The sequence below is a fragment of the Rana temporaria genome, chromosome 8, assembly GCF_905171775.1.
Source record: "Rana temporaria chromosome 8, aRanTem1.1, whole genome shotgun sequence".
In the NCBI taxonomy this organism is placed as follows: domain Eukaryota; kingdom Metazoa; phylum Chordata; class Amphibia; order Anura; family Ranidae; genus Rana; species Rana temporaria.
In genome coordinates, this window is record NC_053496.1 from 81460602 (window position 1) to 81483570 (window position 22969).

General features: G+C 40.1%; 1 protein-coding gene across 1 annotated transcript in view; it reads left to right on the top strand.

Moving 5' to 3' along the window:
* Positions 1–21118, top strand: part of PTEN (phosphatase and tensin homolog) — a 108391-nt gene extending 87273 nt beyond the window's left edge. Inside the window, 3 exon segments of the mRNA XM_040362082.1 lie at positions 6516–6682; positions 11444–11671; positions 16344–21118. Coding sequence (XP_040218016.1) covers positions 6516–6682; positions 11444–11671; positions 16344–16520 — 572 coding nt within the window. The 3' untranslated portion in view covers positions 16521–21118.
* Positions 21119–22969: the final 1851 nt, after the last annotated feature.

Here is a 22969-nt window from a genome sequence, read left to right on the forward strand (position 1 = left end):
CAGTTGTCCAGTCACGGCTGATCATGATGTAAATAGGAAGAGCTGTTGATCAGCCTTTCCTTGCTCGTGTCTGACAGATGCGAGTAGAGGAGAGCTGATCGGCTGCTCTCCTGACAGGGGTATTTGTGCTAATTGTTTATCAGCCCAGAACCACCAGGGAAAGCCACCACACTGGACCACCAGGTATGTCAACTAGACCACCAGGGAAATGCCAATCTGTGCCTAGGCAGTTCCACTAGTGATGCCTATCAGTTTAGTTCATAAGTGCCCATCAGTGCAGCCTTTCAGAGCCCATTAGTGTCGCCTATCAGTGCCCATTAGTGCCACCTAATCGTTGCTGCCTCATACGTGCCTGTCTTTGCAGCTCATCAGTACCCATCAGTGAAGGAGGAAACGTACTTATTTACAAAAAAATTAACAAACAAAGAGACTTTATTTTTCAAATTTGTCAGTGTTTTTTTTTTATTCATTTAGCAAAAAATAAAAACCGCAGAGGTGATCAAATACCACCAAAAGAAAGCTCTATTTGTGGTAACAAAATTATAAAAATTTAGATTGGGTACAGTGTAGCATGACCGCGCAATTGTCATTTAGACAGCACTGAAAGCTGTAAATTGGCTTGGGCAGGAAGGGTGGGAAGTGCCTGGTATTGAAGTGGTTAAAGGAGAAAGGGGAAAATACATACTTGTAACCAAATTGTGCTTTTATATAAATGCATTTGGTTGGGTCTATTTAAGAGCATTGTTTGTGGGGTTTTTTTTGTGTATGTAGTATTTTGTAAAGTGCTGCGCAAACTGTTGGTGCCAAATAAATCCTGTAAAATGTTTGTGTGTGTGTATGTATTTTTTATTTATTTTTTGTAATGGAACAGTGAGAAACCAGGAGGGTGAAACTGTCCCCACACTTTCTGCTGTTGTATTTGTCAGCAACAAAAAAGAAAATGAAACTGAACATTACTCGTAGTTATTGCATTTCCCCTGAAGCACTTCCAAATGTTTGGCTCATTTCTGGCAGTGTACACGTTCAGACAGAAATCGCCATTCTCTCTGGCATCGCTGAAAGTCTGGTAATGGGGATAGCTGGATACAAATCTCTTGGATATTTTTTTTTTAAGAACCTATTTGTCTTTTAAATTGATGGGTTTTCAGATTTTCTTGTGTGCGTTTTGATTCCTTTATTGTACATAAAATGTGATATAGTTAGTCAGGTTGAAAAAAGACACAAGTCCATCCAGTTCAACCACAAAAAAATAAACAAACAAAATAAAAAACACAATACAATCCCATACATCCAACTCCATACTCACAGTTGATCCAGAGGAAGGCAAAAAACCCCAGCAGAGCATGATCCAATTTGCTACAGCAGGGGAAAAAATTCCTTCCTGATCCCCGAGAGGCAATCGGATTTACCCTGGATCAACTTTACCTACAAATCTTAGCACTCAGTTATTTTATGTACATTTAGGAAATAATCCAGGCCTTTCTTAAAGCAATCTACTGAGCTGGCCAGAACCACCTCTGGAGGGAGTCTGTTCCACGTTTTCACAGCTCTTACTGTGAAAAAACCTTTCCGTATTTGGAGATGAAATCTCTTTTCCTCCTAGATGTAAAGAGTGCCCCCTTGTCCTCAGTGTTGACCGTAAAGTGAATAACTCAACACCAAGTTCACTGTATGGACCTCTTATATATTTGTACATGTTGATCATATCCCCCCTTATTCAGAGTGAATAGATTTAGTTCTTCTAATCTTTCCTCATAGCTGAGCTCCTCCATGCCTTATTAGTTTGGTTGCTCTTCTCTGCACTTTCTCCAGTTCTCCGATATCCTTTTTGAGAACTGGTGCCCAAAACTGAACTGCATATTCCAGATGAGGTCTTACTAATGATTTGTACAGGGGCAAAATTATATCTCTGTCTCTGGAGTCCATACCTCTCTTAATACAAGAAAGGACTTTTGCTCGCTTTGGAAACCGCAGCTTGGCATTGCATGCCATTATTGAGCTTATGATCAACTAAAACCCCCAGATCCTTCTCCACTACAGATCCCCCCAGTTGTACTCCCCCTAGTATGTATGATGCATGCATATTCTTAGCCCCCAAGTGCATAACTTTACATTTATCAACATTAAACCTCATCTGCCACTCAGTCGCCCAATTAGACAGAGCATTGAGGTCGGCTTGTAAATTGGAGACATCCTGCAAGGAGTGTCTGGCTTCCTTGGAGTGTTGTATGACCAGGAAAGTCTGGTAATGTGGATAGCTGGATACAAAGCTCATGTCACTACAACATTTGATGAAACTTGCATATGGCAGCTACAAACACATTAGCCTGTTCGCTACTGGAGTCTAGAAGAACTGCTAAATTCTTATATTGTAAAGTGTGAGTATGTGGGAGAAGGGGGTCAGTGGAGCTGTGCTTCTGAGTACACCCTTTACTAGGGATAAGCCCAATGCCCTAACCCCCCCCCCCCATTCGGTTCGCACCAGAACCTTCGAACGGACTGACCATTCGCGCAAACATTTAGAACCCCATTGACGTCTATGGGACTCGAACGTTCGAATTTAAAAGTGCCAATTTTAAATCCTAATATGCAAGTTATTGTCGTAAAACGTCTTTGAGAACCTGGGTCTTGCCCCATGAAATATGTATCAATGGAAGAAAAGTTTTAAAAACGCTTGTTTTTTCTGAAGCAGTGATTTTAATGATGCTTAAAAAGAAAAAAAAAATTCCTTTAAATATCGTACCTGCTGGGTGTCTATAGTATGCCTGTGAAGTGGCACATGTTTAGAACTGTTCCTACACAAAATGAGATTACTATAAGAAAAAAGTAATTTAAAACTGCTTGCGGCTTTAATGTAATGTCTGGTCCCTGCAATATGGATGAAAATCATTGAGAAAAATAGCAGACACAGACAGTACACACACCAAGTAGCTTTAGGTGCACACTGCAGAGGACACGTGCAGTACACACCAAATAGCTTTAGGTGCAAACTGCAGAGGACAAAGGCAGTACACACACCACGTAGCTTTATGGTGCATACTGCAGAGGACACCGGCAATACACCACGTGAGAATACTGCAGCTAGCACAATCATCTGCCTGACAGTAAATTAGGAAGAGCTGATCTAGCTAAACTATACAGTGTATAAATATGTGGATGTGTATATATGCTTTACACACTGTAACTTTAACTGACTAGCCTGCCTGCTCTATCTACCTACTAAAAATTACTCTCTCTCTCTCTCTCTCTCTCTCTCTCTCTCTCTCTCTCTCTCTCTCTCTCTCTCTCTCTCTCTCTCTCTCTCTCTCTCTCTCTCTCTCTTAACCACCACTACACAAGGCCAACCTGCAGGCGGCCTTTTATAGCGTGGGGCGTGTACTAAACCCCCTGAGCCATAATTGGCCGAAGCCATCCTGGATGCGGGTCATAGTGCATGCTTGGCCAATCATCAGCCAGCAATGCACTGCGATGCCGCAGTGAATTATGGGCTGTGAAACGTAACTCGAATTTAGCGCGAACGGCCCAAAACGTTCATAATTGACCGGTCGAACATACGATGTTCGAGTCAAACCTGAAGCTCATCACTACCCTTTACACCAACCTTCTTCCCTTTTTGTTCTCACTGCTGTACATGTAGCCCCGACCTTCACACAAGTATTTGTTTGCCTTTGTACAAGGCCTGTGTTTTTACTGATACATTTTGTAGATATTCTTGATAGATTCAGTACATTAAATCAGAATTTATCTCTTTAGATGTACAGAGTTCTCTCCAAGCACAGGCAGAGTATTGGGAGCCTTTTTTTCTGTGGGGAAAACATTGGTTCTTCAGATGCAGTTATTTCCCACATTTTGGAGAAAATCTGCAAGCTTTAGGCCTCATGCACACTGGACATTTTTACAGCTGCCGTTTTTGGCATCAGACTTTTTTTTTTTTCTATAGTCAATAAACTCCCCATCATGTTATCCTATGTGTCCATGCAACACAGGCCGTTATCAACTGTTAGGCTTCATTTCCATGGACGTTTTTACAGCCAATTTTTTTTAGCCTTTTTTACAGCTTAACCTTTTCCCCACCGCGCCATAGCGATTTTACTGCTACAGCGCAGTGGAGTTATTCCGGGACGACGTCCTCCCAGAATGCTTCACTCGCGCGCCCCCTGCGGCGCGCTCCCGGAATCATCTGTGAGCGCCGGGTCTAGAAGACCCGGCGCTTCACAGATCGCGGTAAATCGCCGCTGATAGCGGCGGTTTACCACGTGATCGCTCCGTCAAATGACGGAGCGATCACTTGTAAACAAACCGGCGTCATGTAATGACGCCGGTTCCTCCCTCTCCTCTCTGTACCGATCGGTACAGTGTGAGAGGAGGGGGGGAGCGCGGGGTGTCAGCAGCAGCTGCTGTGGGCTGGATCTGTGACTATTGCAGTCACAGATCCAGCCATCCCTCCCTGCGCAATACTCTGCAATATCACCCCTACTATGTGCAATACCCCCCACACTCTGCAATACCCCCCACACTCTGCAATACCCCCCCACACTCTGCGATACCCCCCCCCCCACACTCTGCGATACCCCCCCCACACTCTGCGATACCCCCCCACACTCTGCGATACCCCCCCACACTCTGCGATACCCCCCCACACTCTGCAATACCCCCCCCACACTCTGCAATACCCCCCCACACTCTGCAATTTTTACAGAATTTTCGGTCTTTTTTCTTTTATAGTGCAAAAAATAAAAACCGCAGAGGTGATCAAATACCACCAAAAGAAAGCTCTATTTGTGTGAAAAAAAGGACAACAATTTCAGACGGGTACAATGTTGTATGACTGAGTTATTGTCATTCAAATTGTGAGAGCACGGAAAGCTGAAAATTGGTCTGGTTAGGAAGGGGGTTTAAGTGGCCAGTGGTCAAGAGGTTAAAAACGCCTGTCCATGTGTTTTTTTTTTTTTAACTGGAGCTCAAAAACACAGCAGTAGTGGTTTTTGGCGTGTGTTTTTTTAGCTTTTTTGAGGGTTTTTTAACGTCTGGCGTTTTTTATAGCTCTAAAGCTGGAGCTTCAGAATGCACGGGTCCTGTTTTTTTTTGCAGCTTAAAAACGGCTTTGCCATCTACAGCTCAAAAAAACATCATGGTGGGCATGAGGCCATAGACTAACATGGAGAGCCGTTTTTAAGCTACAAAAAAAGCTCAGAAAAGTGGCTGTAAAAACGTCCATGGAAATGAAGCCTTATTGGCAGGGGTGTTTATGGGCTGTAAAAAAAGAAAACTAGTGCGTGCTGGGAAGAGTTTTTTTTCAGCTGCAAAAAACGCTTTAACGTCGGCTCACCATTTGTTTAAAAAAATGACCCCTAACGCTAAAAAACGCTATTGCAAAAACAATGAAAAACTCACTATAAAGCTACTGGTGTTTTTAAAACGTTCTTATAATGTCCAGTGTGCATGAGGCCTTAAAGCATGCATCTGATATTGAACATCACCCTTATCACTAATGACATTTAATTGCAAAAATTACTCAAATTTGTTTGATCTCAGCAAAAATGTGTATAGATATTAGTTTGTAAAGTGAATTGGCTTAAAGTGGAAGTAAACCCTGAAAAAACCCCCAAAAAAAAAACCCTGCAAGACAAAGCCATAATGAGCTAGTATGACTAGCATACTAGCTCATTATGCATTACTTACCTTAGATCGAAGCCCACAAATCAGGCCGCATCCATCGCTCCCGGAGGTTACTTCTGGGTATCGCCGCTCCGGCACTGTGATTGGCAGGAGCAGCGATGACGTCACTCAAATTCCGCATTGCCCAGTTTAGCACGGCTATTGTCAGTGCGCCTGCGCGCTGTTGTCTATGGTGCATGCGCCGTAGACAGCGGTCCTGTCATTCAGCGAATATCTCCTTAACCGTGCAATCTTATGCTTACCTGTAGGTGTAACTTACAAAAGTGGGTTTACAACCACTTTAAATTAAAGGCTTTGTCCACCTATATGGACAAGTTTCATATTGCACCCATGTATAGGGTCTAACCTGAAACTTGGACACTTGCCCCAATTTCCTCCTCAAACCACCCCCACTTACCAGTGTTCAAATCACCCCAGCCTCTTCTCTGCATCTTTAGATTTGGTGCTGCTTTGCATGGCCCAGTTTACGCAGCCATGCCGTCCATTCACAGAAACCTGTGAATGCAAAGTCTATCAGTCCCATTTTGCCACCATCTCAATGATGGTGCCACGCTTGTAGCCTATTTCTTCCTCCTGGTGCTGGGAAGTGAACAGTGCCTGTGCATTACCCTTCAGTGCTCTGCAGGTTCCAATGTAAACATTAAACCTTTTATTTTGTTATTGTCGGAACATTTTTTTTTTTTTTTTGTAAAAGGTGAGCAATGCTTTTAGCCAACGTTTGTTTTTGTCCCTGAACCTCATACATACCACAGAATTTCTGATAAATTCATCTTGCACTCTTGATATATTGTATGTAATGAACTATCCTAACTTTGTGCTTTTTCCCACTCCCATAGATCCCCAGTTTGTTATCTATCAGCTGAAGGTTAAGATATTTACATCCTCTACAGGACCCACAAGACGTGAGGAGAAATACATGTATTTTGACTTCCCGCAGGCTCTTCCTGTTTGTGGAGATATAAAGGTTGAGTTTTTCCACAAACAGAACAAGATGATGAAAAAGGTTGGTGTTTTCCAGTGGCCAAAACTTTTGCAGCCTGTAGAAAAGATCTAAGATCTCTGTTCCCTGAAATTCTATTTTAAAAGTAAAAGATTGGTATTGTGTTCTAGTTAAAAGCAGAGCTCAGCATTCCTAACATTACTGCAGCACCGTTTATCTTCACACATTCCCAGTGCATTCCTCAGCTGGTAAAACACTTCCTGTGTGACTCAACAATGGCTGCCGTGAGACCATGTTATGTCTGAGACTTTTTTTTTCTTCGGAATATTAACAGACGTATATGTTGGTGAAATGTGTGTGTACATATATAGCCATTGCCTATCTGTAATGTAAGTAGACCCCTGAGTTTAAAGCTTTACATACTTCCTGCTTGGAAGAACAAGATGTGAAATTTGGGCTCAGCCCTACCTTAATATTGAACTTTGATTTCCAGTTAATCACTTCCGGACCGGCTCACGATATACGTCTGCACTTTGAAGATTGATAGCGTTGTTATGGAAGCAGCTAGCTACCATAACCCTGCTATCCTCTCCTTCGGTGTGCGGTCCGGTTTCGGATAAGTGGTCTCTGCAGTGGATTTGCAGCGAGATCACTTTTATCGGTGGCTGGAGAGGCCCCCCCCCTTATTGCCGCTTACCGGAGCTGATCGGGTCCCCTCCCTGGCTTGGTATGGAGTCAAGTGAGGGGAAGATGACCCCCCACCAACCTCCATACCTTTGCAGGGCAGAAGCGATGTCAAAACGTCACTTCATCCCATAGATCTTAAAGAGACCATTTTTCTTTTTAACCACTTAAGGACCGCCTCCTGCACATATACGTCGGCAGAATGGCATGGCTGGGCACAAGCAGGTACAGGTACGTCCTCTTTAAGTGCCCAGCCGTGGGTCGTGGACGCATGCCAGCGACCCGGTCATAAGCTTCGTGACCGCGGGACCCGATCGCCGCTGGAGTCCCGCGATCGGTGTAAACACAGCTTCCCCGTTCTTCACTGTGGCGCCATCATTGATCGTGTGTTCCCTTTTATAGGGAAACACAATCAATGACGTCACACCTACAGCCACACCCTCTACAGTTAGAAACACAAATGAGGTCACACTTAACCCCTTTAGCGCCCCCTTGTGGTCAACTCCCAAACTGCAATTGTAATTTTCACAGTAAACAATGCATTTTTTATGCATTTTTTGCTGTGAAAATGACAATGGTCCCAAAAATGTGTCAAAATTGTCCGAAGTGTCCGCCATAATGTCGCAGTCACGAAAAAAATCGCTGATCGCCGCCATTAGTAGTAAAAAATGTTTTTTAAAAAAAATGCAATAAAACTATCCCCTATTTTGTAAATGTTATAAATTTTGCGCAAACCAATTGACAATCGATTTTACCAAAAATAGGTAGAAGAATCCGTATCGGCCTAAACTGAGGGAAATTGTTTTATTTTTTTTAGATATATTTTTGGGGATATTTATTATAGCAAAAAGTAAAAAATATTGAATTTTTTTCAAAATTGTCGCTTTATTTTTGTTTATAGCGCAAAAAATAAAAACCGCAGAGGTGATCAAAGCCAATAAAGGGACTGGAGGATATTAGTTATAAAAGGTTTCGAGCACTGAACTTATTCTCTCTGGAGAAGAGATGCTTGAGAGTGGGGATATGATTTTAATTTACAAATACCATTCTAGTGACCCCACAATATGGATTAAACCTTTTTTACGGAAGGGAGTTTAACAAGACACGTGTCCACTCATTAAAATTAGAAGAATAGAGGTTTAACCTTAAACTACATAGAGGGTTCTTTACTGTAAGAGCGGCAAGGATGTGGAATTCCCTTCCACAGGCGGTGGTCTCAGTGGGGGGCATCGATGGTTTCAAGAAACTATTAGATAAGCACCTGAACGACCACAACAGGGATATACAATGTAATACTGACATATAATCGCACACATAGGTTGGACTTGTCTTTTTTTTCAACTTCACCTACTATGTAACTATATGCAAGTCGTAAGGTGTGTGTGTGAATCTGCGCAATGGAGAAAGTACTAGCAGAAAAAATAAGTGTATGGCGAAAACAAGAGAACTGCTGCCTCTACGGATTACTGCCACCTAAGTGTAAAGGGTTAAATAATATATATATATATATATATATATATATAATATATATATATATATATATATATACACACACATACATACATACATACATACATACATACATACATACATACATACATACATACATACATACATATATACACACACACACACAGACACACACACACGTCGTGCCCGCATATGTAAATTCCATTCAAATCCCATGCATGTGAGGTATTGCCACATGCTTTGCGAGGGCAGCAATTCTAGCACTAGACCTCCTCTGTAACTAAACTGGTAACCTGTAAACAAAATTAAAGTTTCGCCTATGGAGATTAAGTACCAAAGTTTGGCGCCATTCCACAAGTGGGCACATGTTTGATATCTATTTACTCGGCGTAACATCATCTTTCACGTTGTACAAAAAAATGGGCTAACTTTACGGTTTTGTTTTTTAATAAATGAAAATTTAGGAATTGTTATCCAAATACGTACGACATAAAAAGTTGCAACGACTGCCATTTTATTCCCTAGGGTGTCTGCTAAAAAAAAACATATATAATAATTGTGGGTTCTAGCAAAAAAGATGATTTTTACATGTAGGAGGAAGTGCCAGAATATGCCCGGAAGTTAATATTTTGGCTGCACAGAAAAAAAAAACGCATAAACAAAAAATATTTTTTTTAAATAGGTGTACTGAACAGGTCGTCAGCTATGTTGCAAGTATCACTCCCATTTATACTTTCCTTGCGCATAACCTTTAGGCTGCATTGACACCTGAGCATTTTCAGCTCATAAAACGCCCGAAAAAAATGCCTGAAAAACGCCCAACAAGCAAAATCCCAATAATTTTAATGGCGCCTGTTCACATTTGAGCATTTCGTCACCTGACGCAAAACGCCTTAAGCTCAAAAAGAGCTTATTTGGGACAGATTGCAGGTGTTTTTCTGCTTTTATATTTGTGACCTGTACAAAATCGTGGCTAAAAAACGCACAACTTTGAAACGCTCAGGTGTGAATGCAGTCTTTCGGCCCCTTTCACACTTGTGCGACTTGTCCTGTGACTTTGGACTGCAAAGCTGCATGACAAATTGTTCCCCATGTTTTCCAATGAGTACCATTCAGATCTGTGCAACTTCAAGTCTTAGGCCCCTTTCGCATTGAGGCGTTTTTCATGCGGTACAGCGCTAAAAATAGCGCTGCTATACCGCATGAAAAATCATGCCCTGCAGGCTTCAATGTGAAAGCCCGAAGGCTTTCACACTGAAGCGGTGCTGTAGCAGGAACGCTCCAAAAGTCCTGCTAGCCACATCTTTGGAGCGGTGTGTTTACCGCTCCTATACCGCGCCTTCCCATTGAAATCAATGGGAAACCGCTGCAATACCGCCCGCAAAGCGGGCGGTATTGACCCTTTTTCGGCCGCTTGCGGGGGTTAAAACCTCACTGCTAGCGCCCGAATATCGCAGTAAATACGACGGTATAGCGGCGCTACAAATAGCGTGGCTATACCGTCACCGCAGCTCCACGCCTCAATGTGAAAGAGGTCTTAGGGACTTCAAAGTAGTCCCTGTACTACTTTGGTCCAACTTTGATGCGATTTGAGGTCCATAGTCCTCATGTTTACACAGGCATTGTTTAAAGTCAGTTTACGTGCCTCCGCAGCCCTGCCCCCCCCCCCCCCCTCTTTACCCGTGGAGTTTACATGGTCCTGCCCAACGGAGCACACAGACGCTTTCCATTACAAAGGTTTACATTTATTACAGTGTTTAGTCCACTGCTCACTGGGGGACACGGTGCGCCAGTCTTCAGGGTGTGAATATGCTGTTGCTTCCAGAAGGTTTGTATAGTATGCAAATCGGAACACCGGCAAGCTCCTTCCAATGGCTCTTCCCATTCTCCCATTCTAAAGCAAAGCTTGGTGTATTGAGGAGGTAATCTCTTTCTCCTTCTCTGCTGAACTTAGTTTGTTTTTAAACTTCCTTAAAGCTGCTTCTGGTAATTTAAAATGATGTTAAACCCTTGAATTAAAAAATAAAAATTCTGGAGTCCCCTGATGGCACTCCTGGCTCCTCCTTTTCACTGTGTGCCCTCATAGCAAGCCACTTTCTATGGGTGCACACTTGTGGGCTCGTATCCGAGCAGCAGTGCCAGCGCAGCTCGGCCCCAACCCCTCGCTCCGAGTGTGAAGAGTATGAGGCGAGAGAAGATTGCAGCTGGGCACAGTGCTGGATCTCTGACAGACTCAGAGAAATGTTTAGAGGGGGTGGTGGAATAGTGGGGTGTGTTTTTACATTTAGGAACCCCTTTAATGCTGCATTCCAAGATCTTGCAGTCTCTCTAGTAGCTGTGTGCAGTGTATGAGTGACCATTACTGCAGCAGCCATTCTCTATCTGCACTTTGTAATATTTGAAAGTAGGAAAAACTGAGGTTACGATGGTCACAACAGTGGTTATATACAACTGCCGCCTTTCTCTCTTTAAGCCCATTTTCTTGTACTTCACTCAAGTCTATATTTATGTAATACATATATTTCCCCACTTTTATCTCTACATACACTTTCTCTTTTGTATGTTCTTTCCCTCAATCTCCTTTTAAATTTTCTTTAAAAAAAAAAAAAAATGCAAGATTAAATACCCCGTCTTCTTTCATAGTGATATTATTTGTATTTCTTCCTTTAGGAAAAAATGTTTCATTTTTGGATAAATACATTCTTCATACCTGGTCCCGAAGAGTATTCAGACAAAGTAGAGAATGGAACGTTACTTGGCGAGCAGGAACTTGATGGTATCAAAAGCACGGAACGTTCAGATAATGACAAGGAATATCTTACTCTCTCATTAACAAAGAACGACCTAGATAAAGCTAATAAAGACAAGGCCAACAGATACTTCTCCCCAAACTTCAAAGTAAGTCTACATTTTTCACTTTTCCTCTTTCCATTTGATATCAAAACTCATAAGCCTGTAGTATAATGTGGCCGTTATAAGACTACCAGCCCTAAAGTGAAAGTTTATTTTTAGTTGTGTGGTACGATCTAATGATGTGCAACTTCTGCAGAAGTTTTTTTTTTTTTTTTTTTAACCATCTGGTATTTTAATTCACTATTTTCTGCAACATACAGCATTTTTTTTCTTTGGGTAATCGAGATAAACATATCTGCATTTGAATGACCAACCCAAGTTTGCATTGTAGGGCCTTGTCTGTAGTGAAAAGTTAATTCCTCCCTTGTGGGGAGGATAAATTGCAAATGGGAAAAATATATATATACAGCATATATAATTGCTACATAATTCATATTATAATTGAATGGTATTAAAAATTACCTTTTTCTTGCAGTGCTGTAATTTACTGTAAAATGCAATATGACAACCTGGAGGTGTCCTGTACACTGATGTACAGAATTCCCCGCAGATATGACTTGTGTGATTGGCTTACTGATTTTCCCAGAAGTCTGCTGTAAGATACAGGTCAGCTTTTGGGCATCCCCTACAACAGAAGTGAGATACTCCCAAAGGGAAATCGCATCTTAACCACTTCCCGACCGCCTTACGACTATATACGGCGGCACTTTAAAGATGGATATCTCGGTAACGGCAGCAGCTGCTGCCACAACCGAGATATCCATCTTTAGTGTGAGCGGTCATGTAAAAGTGAGGTATCGCCGCGATCGTTAGAGCGAGAGCAATAATTATAGCCCTAGACCTCCTCTGTAGCTCAAAAAATGCAACCTATAGAATTTTTTAAACGTCGCCTATCGAGATTTTTAAGGGTAAAAGTTTGACACCATGCCATGAGCGGGCGCAATTTTTAAGCGTGACATGTTGGGTATCATTTTACTCGGCGCAACATTATCTTTCACAATATATAAAAAATTGGGCCAAATTTATTGCTGTGTTATTTTTTTATTCAAAAAAGTGAATTTTTTCCAAAAAAAAGTGTGCCCGTAAGACCGCTGCGCAAATATGGTGTGACAAAAAGTATTGCAATGATCGCCATTTTATTCTCTAGGGTGTTAGAAAAAAATAAATATATAATGTTTGGGGGTTTTTAAGTAATTTTCTAGCAAAAAAAAATGTTTTAGTCTTGTAAACACCAAATCTGAAAAACACCCACGGTACTGAAGTGGTTAAGGGATACATACCCTGCCACTTTCCTCATTAGAACCCTGCAAGTGCAGTAGCTGAATAATTCTAAAATCACTCATTTAGATTCACTTTCCACATGGGCACAGAGAAACAGCCATTTTTTAAGAATAACAAAACTTGGGCATCTGCTAAAATTTGCTACAATGTACATTTAAATTGATTGTAAAGTCAATTTTTTTCCCCTATAAAAGTAACAAACATGTTATTCTTGCCTGCTCTATTGCGGTGGATTTGCACAGAGCAGCCCAGATCCACCTTTTTTCGGGTTTCTCTTCTGTGCTCCTGGATCTTCCCTCCTGTTCAGTGCCCCCAAAGCAAGCAGCTTGCTAGGGGGGCACCCAAGACAAGTCACAACTCTATGTCCATTCAGACACGAAGCCCCGATCTGGCCCCGCCCCCTCTCCCCCCTGATTAGCTAACTGACTTTCACCAATGGCACTGCTGCTGTGTCTCAGCCAATCAGGAGGGAGAATCTCATACTACTGAGACACTCATGGACATGGCTGGACAGGGAGGGTCCTCAGGTAAGTGTTAGGAGGGCTGAGGGGGGCTGCTGCCCACAGAAGGCTTTTTATCTTAATGCATAGAATGCATTAAGATAAAAAAAAAACTTCTGCCTTTAAGCATTTATCTACATTCGAAGCTTAACCTTAAAGTAGAAGTCCAGCCTAACACTAACCCATCTAGCCCAGTGAGGAAGAAATTGGTATACGTGGACCTTTTTTTAAAGCCGTTTCGGTCTCCAGTGGCAGAAGCTCTGCAGAGGACACAGCTGGCAATGGCTGTGAAATGAATGGGGAGTGATGTCACCCATAGACTTACTATGGGGCTTTTGTTGTCGACTGCCTCTTCTGTACCCGCCTCCACAGCGAAGCCGCTGCTGACAGCTCAGTGTGGGATTGGTTCGGATTGGCTTTAAAAAAAATTGTACATTGTGTGTGTGTTTACTGAAAATATGGGTCTGATAAACCAGTGGTCATCAACCCTGTCCTGCAGGGCCCACTAACAGACCAGGTTTGCAAGATAACTGAAATCTATCACAGCTGATATCATTTGCTCCTCAGTGATTGCAGTATTCTTGACTGCATCTCCCCAAGGTAATACATAAAACCTGGCCTGTTAGTGGGCCCTGCAGGACAGGGTTGATGACCACTGTGATAAACGATTACACTTATTGCATGTGAAAGTTTAATTGTCTCCATTGTATTGTACAGGCTCTCTGCTTTCATAATGTTTCATAACATGTTGCACCCATATTCGGGGTGTAACATGTTACGAATGGCCCCCCGATCTGATGGCTATAGGGGTTTTTCTCCCTCCCCGCTAGCTGTCACAATTTAAAAAAACATGGCTGAGCAATGCTCCATCCACTCAGCTGAGTCACTGAGTAACAAGGTTCTGTGATTTCAATGAACTACCACAGCGCTGTGGAGAGCCATGGTAGTTCATTCTTGCTTCCTGTCAGGATTGTATCTGCTTACCTGTCCGGGATGTCCGGTCAAGCAGAGATGCACTGTCAGATCTGCTGGAGACCTGCAAGGCACCAGCAATCTGATTGCCAGTCCAATGCTTTATGGGCTCCAAAAAAATAAATGCATGTTTTTTTTTACCTGCAAAAAAAGTGCATTTATTATTTTTTCTTTCCTAAAAAGTGAACTTATCCTTTAATTTTCACGCCTAAAATATATGCATTTTTACATGTATAAAGAAAAAAATAGCATTTTGAAAATAAGGGAGCATTATTATGGTTGGTGGCTTCATGTAGGTTAAATATAGATATATATATAGCTACCAATTAACAAAAAACAACCAATTGCAGCCGAAAAAATGTGTTAATCACAAATGCTCAAAATATGAAAACCTGAAGATGTTTACCGTATATTGCTCACATGATGACTTATTCAGGAAAAGTTCATATATTGCCAGATGGAGAAATGGGTGGAAGATCCCCACACCAATCCTCAGTGCTCACAGCGGATCTCCTTACCAGATTAAATGCGCCCTCAGATTATAGAGTGGCCAACTGGGTGAGTAACCATAGAGAATCCTCCAATCCGATAAAAACAACCTCCCTGACATCCAACAGAACAAACCGGATTTTAGGACTCGCAATCTCTCATTCACATGGAGCTCGCCAAACGATTAAACACAAAAGAAACTCGCCTAGTGAAGAACATTTAAATGAAGTTTAAAGCTTTTATTGAAGTATACTTAAAACAAGTCTGGTTAAAACTGCATTCTACACAAGCTGTCGGGTGTCCGGAACTGACTGGAGGATTCTCTATGGTTACTCGCCCAGTTGGCCACGCTATAATCTGAGGGCCCATTTCATCTGGTAAGGAGACCCGCTGTGAAGCACGGTGGTGTGGTGTGCATAAAGGATTGCTGTGGGGATCTTTCACCTATTTCTCCATCTTGCAATATATGAACTTTTCCTGAATAAGTCATCATGTGTTCAATATAATTTTGTTTGCATTTTATAGCGCTGCATTTTCAGGTTTTTAAATATAGATACATGGCTTGCTTACTTAGAATAGTTGTAACTAGGGGTGCAACGGATCGTCACCGATCCGTGATCCGAACGGGTCACCCCGTTCGGATCGGCACACCCCGCGATCCGCGGAGCGCTCTCCTGAGCCTAGGCAAGTCCCCGGCTTCGGCCTAGCTCCGGAGCGGCGGCCATCTTGCTCCACCCAGTCTTCTTGCCAGAGCCCAGCGTGACACGCCTCCCCGGGGAGGCGTGTCACGCTGTGCACTGGGCTCTGGCAAGCAGACTTGGAGAGGGAATGTTAGTGAAGCACTGGTTGAGAGGAGGGTGGGGGGAAAAAGAGCACAGTAGCAATTCACAAGGGTGGATTAAAGAGGCTGTTTGGACAGGACTTGTTAAAAGTACAATCTTGCTGTTTTTACAGCAAGATTATTTACTACTACTGCATGTTATTTCCCCCCAGTTCTGACAATGACTATAAAGTGTGTGTGTGTGTGTGTGTGTGTATGTGTGTGTATATATATATATATATATATATATATATATATATATATATATATATATATATATATATATATATATATATATATATATATATATATATATATATATAAAATTTTGACCGATGAAAAGGGACTTTTTTTTTTTTTTTTTTTTGCTGATCCGTGACTCCTGATCCGAGGATCGATCCGATCCGTGAGTTTTTTGATCCGTTGCACCCCTAGTTGTAACTAGAATTATTAAAAACGTGTGAAGCTAGAGAAGGCTCTGTGTAAAGAACCAGATGCTGTTGTGCCACAGTCACCTTTTGTTTTTTTTGGAGTATTGAAGTTTTTAATTTCCGTAGTTTCAAAGTTTGAGTGTTAAGATATTTGTTATTGCTTCTAAACTGCTCACTTAATTTGCATGTTGATTCCCATTTGTCTTCTTTTTTTTTCTCTTTAGGTAAAGCTATTTTTCACTAAAACCGTAGAAGAATCTTCAAATTCAGAAGCAAGTAGCTCAACTTCAGTAACACCGGATGTTAGTGACAATGAACCTGATCATTATCGATACTCTGACACCACTGACTCTGATCCAGAGAATGAACCTTTTGATGAAGATCAGATTACAAAAGTCTGAGTTTTTTTTTTTTTAATCGAGGGAATTAAAACCACAGAAAGACAAACTTGAATAAACTGATAAAGGACCTTTTTAAATGGCAAATTGCGTTGTCAGACTACCAGTTATAGGAGCAATTTTTTTTTTTTTTTTTTTTTTTTTCCTTGACCAATATTTTTTTGCCCAGTAGGGTTTTTGGCACTGTTGTCCAATGGAATGAGGAAAAAGGAGAGGAAAAAAAAGGAAAAAGCAAAGTACAAAAAAGAAGAAAAGCTTACGTAACAATGTTATGTAAATATCCTTTTTGTGTCAAAAGGACATTTAAATCTTAATTAGGATAAATAAAGATGGCACTTTCCCATTTTATTCCAGTTTTTTATGTTTGTTTTTTGTTAACCCCCCTTCCCAAAAGTGGAGCTGTGTATACATAGGACCCCTTCCCCCTTTTTTATTTTTTGTTTTGTCACAAAGTGAAGTTTATAATGTGCTTTTGTGAAATACTAGGTTCACCTCCTGCCTCTTCACAGCCAGTGTGGCAACAGTTCTATTTTTCAATTGGCTATAGAATGTTCAAGGGTTATTTCCATGTACGTATGTTTATTCAATGCGGTGGAGAATTTTAATATTTAAAGCTGAATCTCTTACCAGCTGGATTCATGTACCATCTCAAGCTTTTTTACATGCTCCTTTTTTTCTTTGTTTTGCGTGCTGCAGTAATCCTGAACATATAAGGAATTGTCCACTGTCGCTGCTTTTATTTGTGTATTTTTTTTTTTTTTTTTTGCATAATGGTGCTAGAAAAGGCAGCTGTAGGGAGTGGTTCTTTTTTATAGAGGTACAGGATTGAACCATCCAGGCCATCATGAGAGGACCCACATGTGTGAAAATCTCCCACAAGTTAGCATGGTCTCAAACGTCCTAGAACTTGGTAGTTCTCTAAATAAATGTTAAGGTTAGCTGCCCATGGTGACATTTTACCAGTTTTATTTCAAAGAAGTAAACAAGCAATGAATTTAAGTTCTGCAATTCTACATCTTTATGCCAAACAGATGCACTGATGGTTCATCCCATGTGCCAGTGCTGAAAAGTTTGTGGGGTTTTCTTTTGGAGATATTAACCATCTGTATGCCAGGGGGATTCTTTCAAAGCACATTCATGCTCCTTTATGAATGCTATTGCAAGTGGAGGTCGTGGCCATAGTAGCCAGATTCCAGTTGTCATTTTTATAGTGCCGCTTTTAAAAATAAGAGCAAGCATTTAGTTGTAGACACCACATCCGGCTTTTCTTGTGTCCAGTTTTATACATCAGCTCGGGTATGTTTAAAGACCACTTGGGCTCATAATGGTTAATCATAAAGGTCTAATTATTGCATTCTTTTTTTTTTTTTTTTCTTCCCCCCCACCAGTCATATAACTTTTGTGAATGCTTAAAGTGCTGCCTGCAAGTTTCTGCTATAGGTTTTGTCCCCTGCCCTCCATCAAATATAAACTATTTTAACAGTGCACAGGAAATAGCCACGTTCAGTTCTAACAGATCTATACAAAACATCATGCGTTTATTTAATTGTGTAGCTGTCAGCAAATCCACCCTTTTTGATCGTACACATTCTATTACAATGAGTTTTGCAGTTTTGCACACTTTTTATGTCATTAACTGTTAGGGAATTTTACTTGAAGAATGTTTAGTAGCTTCATTGTCTTTTTTTTATATAGATATATATTTGTTTTTTTTTTATTTACATTACACATGGTTATGAAGTCAGTGTTGCTTTAAAAGTTTCAACACGGCACAAATATAAGATGGTGTATATCAAAATTATAATGCGTCCCAAATACTCTATATAGTTTGATTGCTATCTATTACAATGAGATCTTTGAACTGGCAGTGTTGTGTCACTGGTCACAGGTATTGTGGTCTGGTATTCCACTTTTACATTTTTTATTTTTTTTGCCAGACTGCAGAATTCTTTTTTTTTTTTTTTTCCTCTCCAATTTCCAGTTTCAAGCTCCAGTTCAAATGCTAAAAAAATATCTTTTTGTGAAAATACATTTCATGACAGTGTAAAATCCCATTTTAAATAGTTTGTTTATCTGATGACCTACTTAACATTGGAAACTGTAATTCAAGTATTTGGAAGGAATTTTTTCCCCCCTTAGATTGAGAAGCCAGTGTTATTCATGACTGTCAGAAAATAGTTTAAAAGATTGGAGGGCTGAGTTTTGGACCTACATGTGCATATAAATCAGTGTCTTCTTGAACCAAACACCTCTTTCCACTTATGGGTTGATTTAAATATTTTGATTCTTAAAGATTAGATCAAAACACTTTTCAATTTCTCGATTGTATCAGAAAATATACTGAATGGCTGTATCCAATTTGTGCAGGGTTTTTTTTTTTTTTTTTTTACTTAAATATCCACACCTTTGCCTTTTTAGTATGGTGGTGGATATAGAGCTCAATTTTTTTTTCACTTTTAAAATGTATGCACCCCTTTCCAGAAGTGGTCTTTTTTTTTTGCCCCTTTAATGCAACATTTTAAAATTTTAAGCTTGCAATTTTTTTTAAGTCTATACCATAAGCAGCCGTTATTCACAATTAAAATGGAAATATTTGGCAGTTTCAATCCCTTTGTTCACATGCATTCCCCAATGCAGCTAAATGGTAACGACCATGTTGTACTCCTTAAGGCTATTGACTACCAAGAGGAATATGTTACTTGAATAATGGGACTTAACTGCCCTCTAAGATAAGTGGGTCTCTTGCATAAAAATTAAGAGGAGGAGAAAGGGTCTTGCCCTAAGTTACTAGATCTGTGCTGGAATAGTTTTTTCAATTGCTAAAAAGGGAAAGTTGTTATCCAATTGGCTGCTCTGAACCATACCTCTGCTTTTCCCTTCCTCCATTTTTATATGTGAGGCTTTATTTTTATGAGGCGGTATCTTGGCACATTATGGTAAATGACAATTCTCAGTTAGTAACGGTGGATCACATCAGGATTAAGCACAGTTTGTTTTGACAACTCAGTTTGACGCACTAAATATGCTATACAATGTTTCGCAACACAGCTGCCTAATAATATTTTAAAAGCACTTTTCAAACTTGAGGACCAACAATCCGTAAAACCAAGTATAGAATGAGTTTCATAGGTCTTAATTTCTTACCTAAGAAATCTATTTAAAGAGCGTTTATTGATGTCCAGGTAGCACTTAATAATCTAAAGGTAAATTATCCGTTTTGTTTTTTTTGGATATTTCGTATGGCCTCAACAATTAACGATAGTTCAGCTCATTTGTTGCCTTACTGACATTGCCAGGAGTGAAGACTTGGCATGGACAAACAGATTGCACTACCTTGGGGAGTCACCGGTGATGCAGATTTTTATCCTTTTTATCTAGTACATATTTGTTTTCTATTGCCTCACACCTTTTGTGTTTAGATAATTACAGTTTATCTTGATTTACAGAAGAGTAAATCACGCAGCCAAAATAATGGGATTTTGCACTGTTTTTTTTTTTTCTCCCTTTAAAAAAAATGGAATCCATTTTTAATTTTTAAGAGTAAAGATATTTTTGAGAAGCCTCGCTAACATTTTATGGTATAGTCATCCGAAGTGGGTAAAAATGGCATTATATATGTATAAATATAAAAAAAAAATATATATATGACATACTCTTCTATGCGTTTACTTCAGTTACCATCCCTCTATACTTTGACAAGAATTTTTTTGACTGACTGATTTGCTCACTCCTTCCATTTTTCGAAATAATTAGTTTTTTTTTTTAAGTTGCCCATTATTGAGTTTTTTTTTGTTTACTATTCATGATGGTCCTGAGACATTATGGCCTGTAAGTGTGTAGAACTTATTTTTTTTTTCTCTAGAATTTAAAGTCATTGCTTCGGGTAGTGTTGACACACTGTCAGGGCATGCAGGTCAATCCAAACACTGAACAAGTATCCCAGTCCGATTATTATTTTTTTGCCACAGAAAATAGTTTTGTACATAGCATCCATGGTGTTCTTGTTCTGTGGCACAGGCCATCAATTTAAGTGGAGTTTACTGGGGAGATGGAGAGATATAATAAATAATAAAAAAAAATTATATATATATATATATACATTTTTTTTCCTCTCTCTCTCTCTCCAGTACATTCCCATATAAATTTGTGCAATATGTCTAACGATGCCTGTGGTTGCCACAAAGTGCCTCGTTTAAATTTTTTTTTCTCCTTGTTGAATACTGTTAAACTTGTCATGCATGCAAATGGAATGGGTGGAACTGTGCACTATTAAGAGGCTACAACTGGAGATGGGAATATTCTGTCCTTCTTCATTCTAAGCTCAAATTTTTGAAAAATTCCCTGTAATGTTTTTATTATATATACTTTTTCTCTCAATCGGTCAGTCTTCTCTCCGGTTCAGCCTCTTCAGATACTATTGTGCTGTGCAGCAGTGGCTCTGTGTGTAATGCTATGCACTGAGAATATACAACAAATTACATGTACAGGATAATGCCTCATACAAATTCACATGTCCATTTGTTATTGTATGTGTTAACATCCCTTTATCTTAGTGTTATAAACTCCACTTAAAACCAATTAAAGTCTCATTCTTGTCACTGTGTGGGTGTTTTATTGGAAAGATGTATACCCAAACTTCAATTTTTACTGGTGTATTATAGTGCTAAATTGTTTACAGGGCCAAGAATGTCCCACGTTCTCTACTCCAGTTTCCAGTGTTTTGTTGTGGTCTTAGCCGAATAAAGCTGAAAGATGTATATGACAATATATACAAAATAAAAAAGTATATTTAAAAAAAGCCAGTTCACAAACACAATGGTTTTTCTTGATTTAATGTTTGTGTTTACTCAAAGGTGTGTTTGGTTAAAATATTGAATTAAACAGCATATCGTTTTAAATGTATATTGGGATTATCTGTAACTAGATTTTAGTTTGTTGTAGTTGGATCAGGTTGCTACTCATGGGATGTTGCAGTGTGCTTGTGTTGTTAGATTGTTTAGTTGCTTCTGATGGAGGTTTAAAGTGGAACGCATATAAAAAAGAAAGATGAGCAAAGCTACCTCTACCACACTGTGTTGTAAGTGTGAGTGTCCCAGTTATTTACACATTATCACTTCCTCTAATAAGGGGAACACTGGCGTAGCCAATAACAGGCATATACAAAAGAAAGGTTGTTGCCCCAACAGGTAGACCAAGAGGTGGTGACCCCTGGGACAACCAAGAGGCTACTATGACAGTGACGGACAATCTGTGTAGTAAAAAATTAAGTTTAATAAATAGTTTATAATGTACATAATATATATGATACACATGGGACAATGATACAATTATGATACTGAAAAGCTAAATTAGCTATAGTGATAACCTATATAAGTTGACCGGCCACAAAACATGCACGTATGAGGCTAGTTCATATTACGTGCATCAAACAGCACAATGAAGACACAAACAATGACAAACATACAGGACAAAAATAACAGTGGCAGTCCGGACGCCAAGTGAGAAACTTTTGCTGCCAAATCTAATCGGAAATCCGATATGGTATGTATGGCGGATGGCCTTGTATATAATTGGAGAGAATTGGCAGCAAGAGTACCCCTGCAGTGAACATCCACTTTCCCAATCCACATTGATTCATTTTAATCATGCTGCTAGCATTAATAGACAGGGAAAGTATATCGTATTTACTAGTGTTAAACTTTTTTTTTTTTTTCTTCACAATTCTTTAGTTACTTTCTGGTTTCCATGCCTAGGCAAATTATGTCATACATCCCAGGAGTCTTCAGGAGAGGAGGAGTTTTCTTAACTAATACTTACGGACCGCCCCGCCATTGATATACGTTGCTACATTCACCTTGTATATCAGGGTTATGGCAGTAGCTAGCCTGGGTTCCTCCTTTTTGGAGGCCTTAAAATTCATAGTTAGGACTGCAGTTACACAGAGTGCCGTGACGTGGCCTGCAGCTTCCCAGACATTTGCAAATGACTGCAACTAAACCTCTGTTTTAATTACATACAGTTAGACAGATTAATTTGGTTTTGTGCTTCTTTGGTTTGGTATTTTTGAGCCTGGCCATTATGGCAAGAATTTTTGTATTTTCCATATGTATATTTAATCGCATTTTGCTAATCGCATCTCATTTAAAGTCCCAATCTTCCATTTTTTTTAAACCCTTTTAGGGATGGAGGCCTGTGGTGGTGCAAACCACATGCCTCATATAAAGTCCCAACCCCACTTTTTCCTATAACGTAGCTAGCTGCCATAACCCCAGTATATTTTTGCACTGCATTAAAGTGGTCCCAGGGGTGGATTCACCACAAGATCATCAATTTTATGGGCGGTGGGAGAGGTGCTGCTTCCCAGTCGTTTATGGCGCTTACCGGAGGGATCAGTGGCAGATACAATCAGATCCTTTGGGAGTGATGGGCAGGAAGTCGAGTTGATGCAAGAT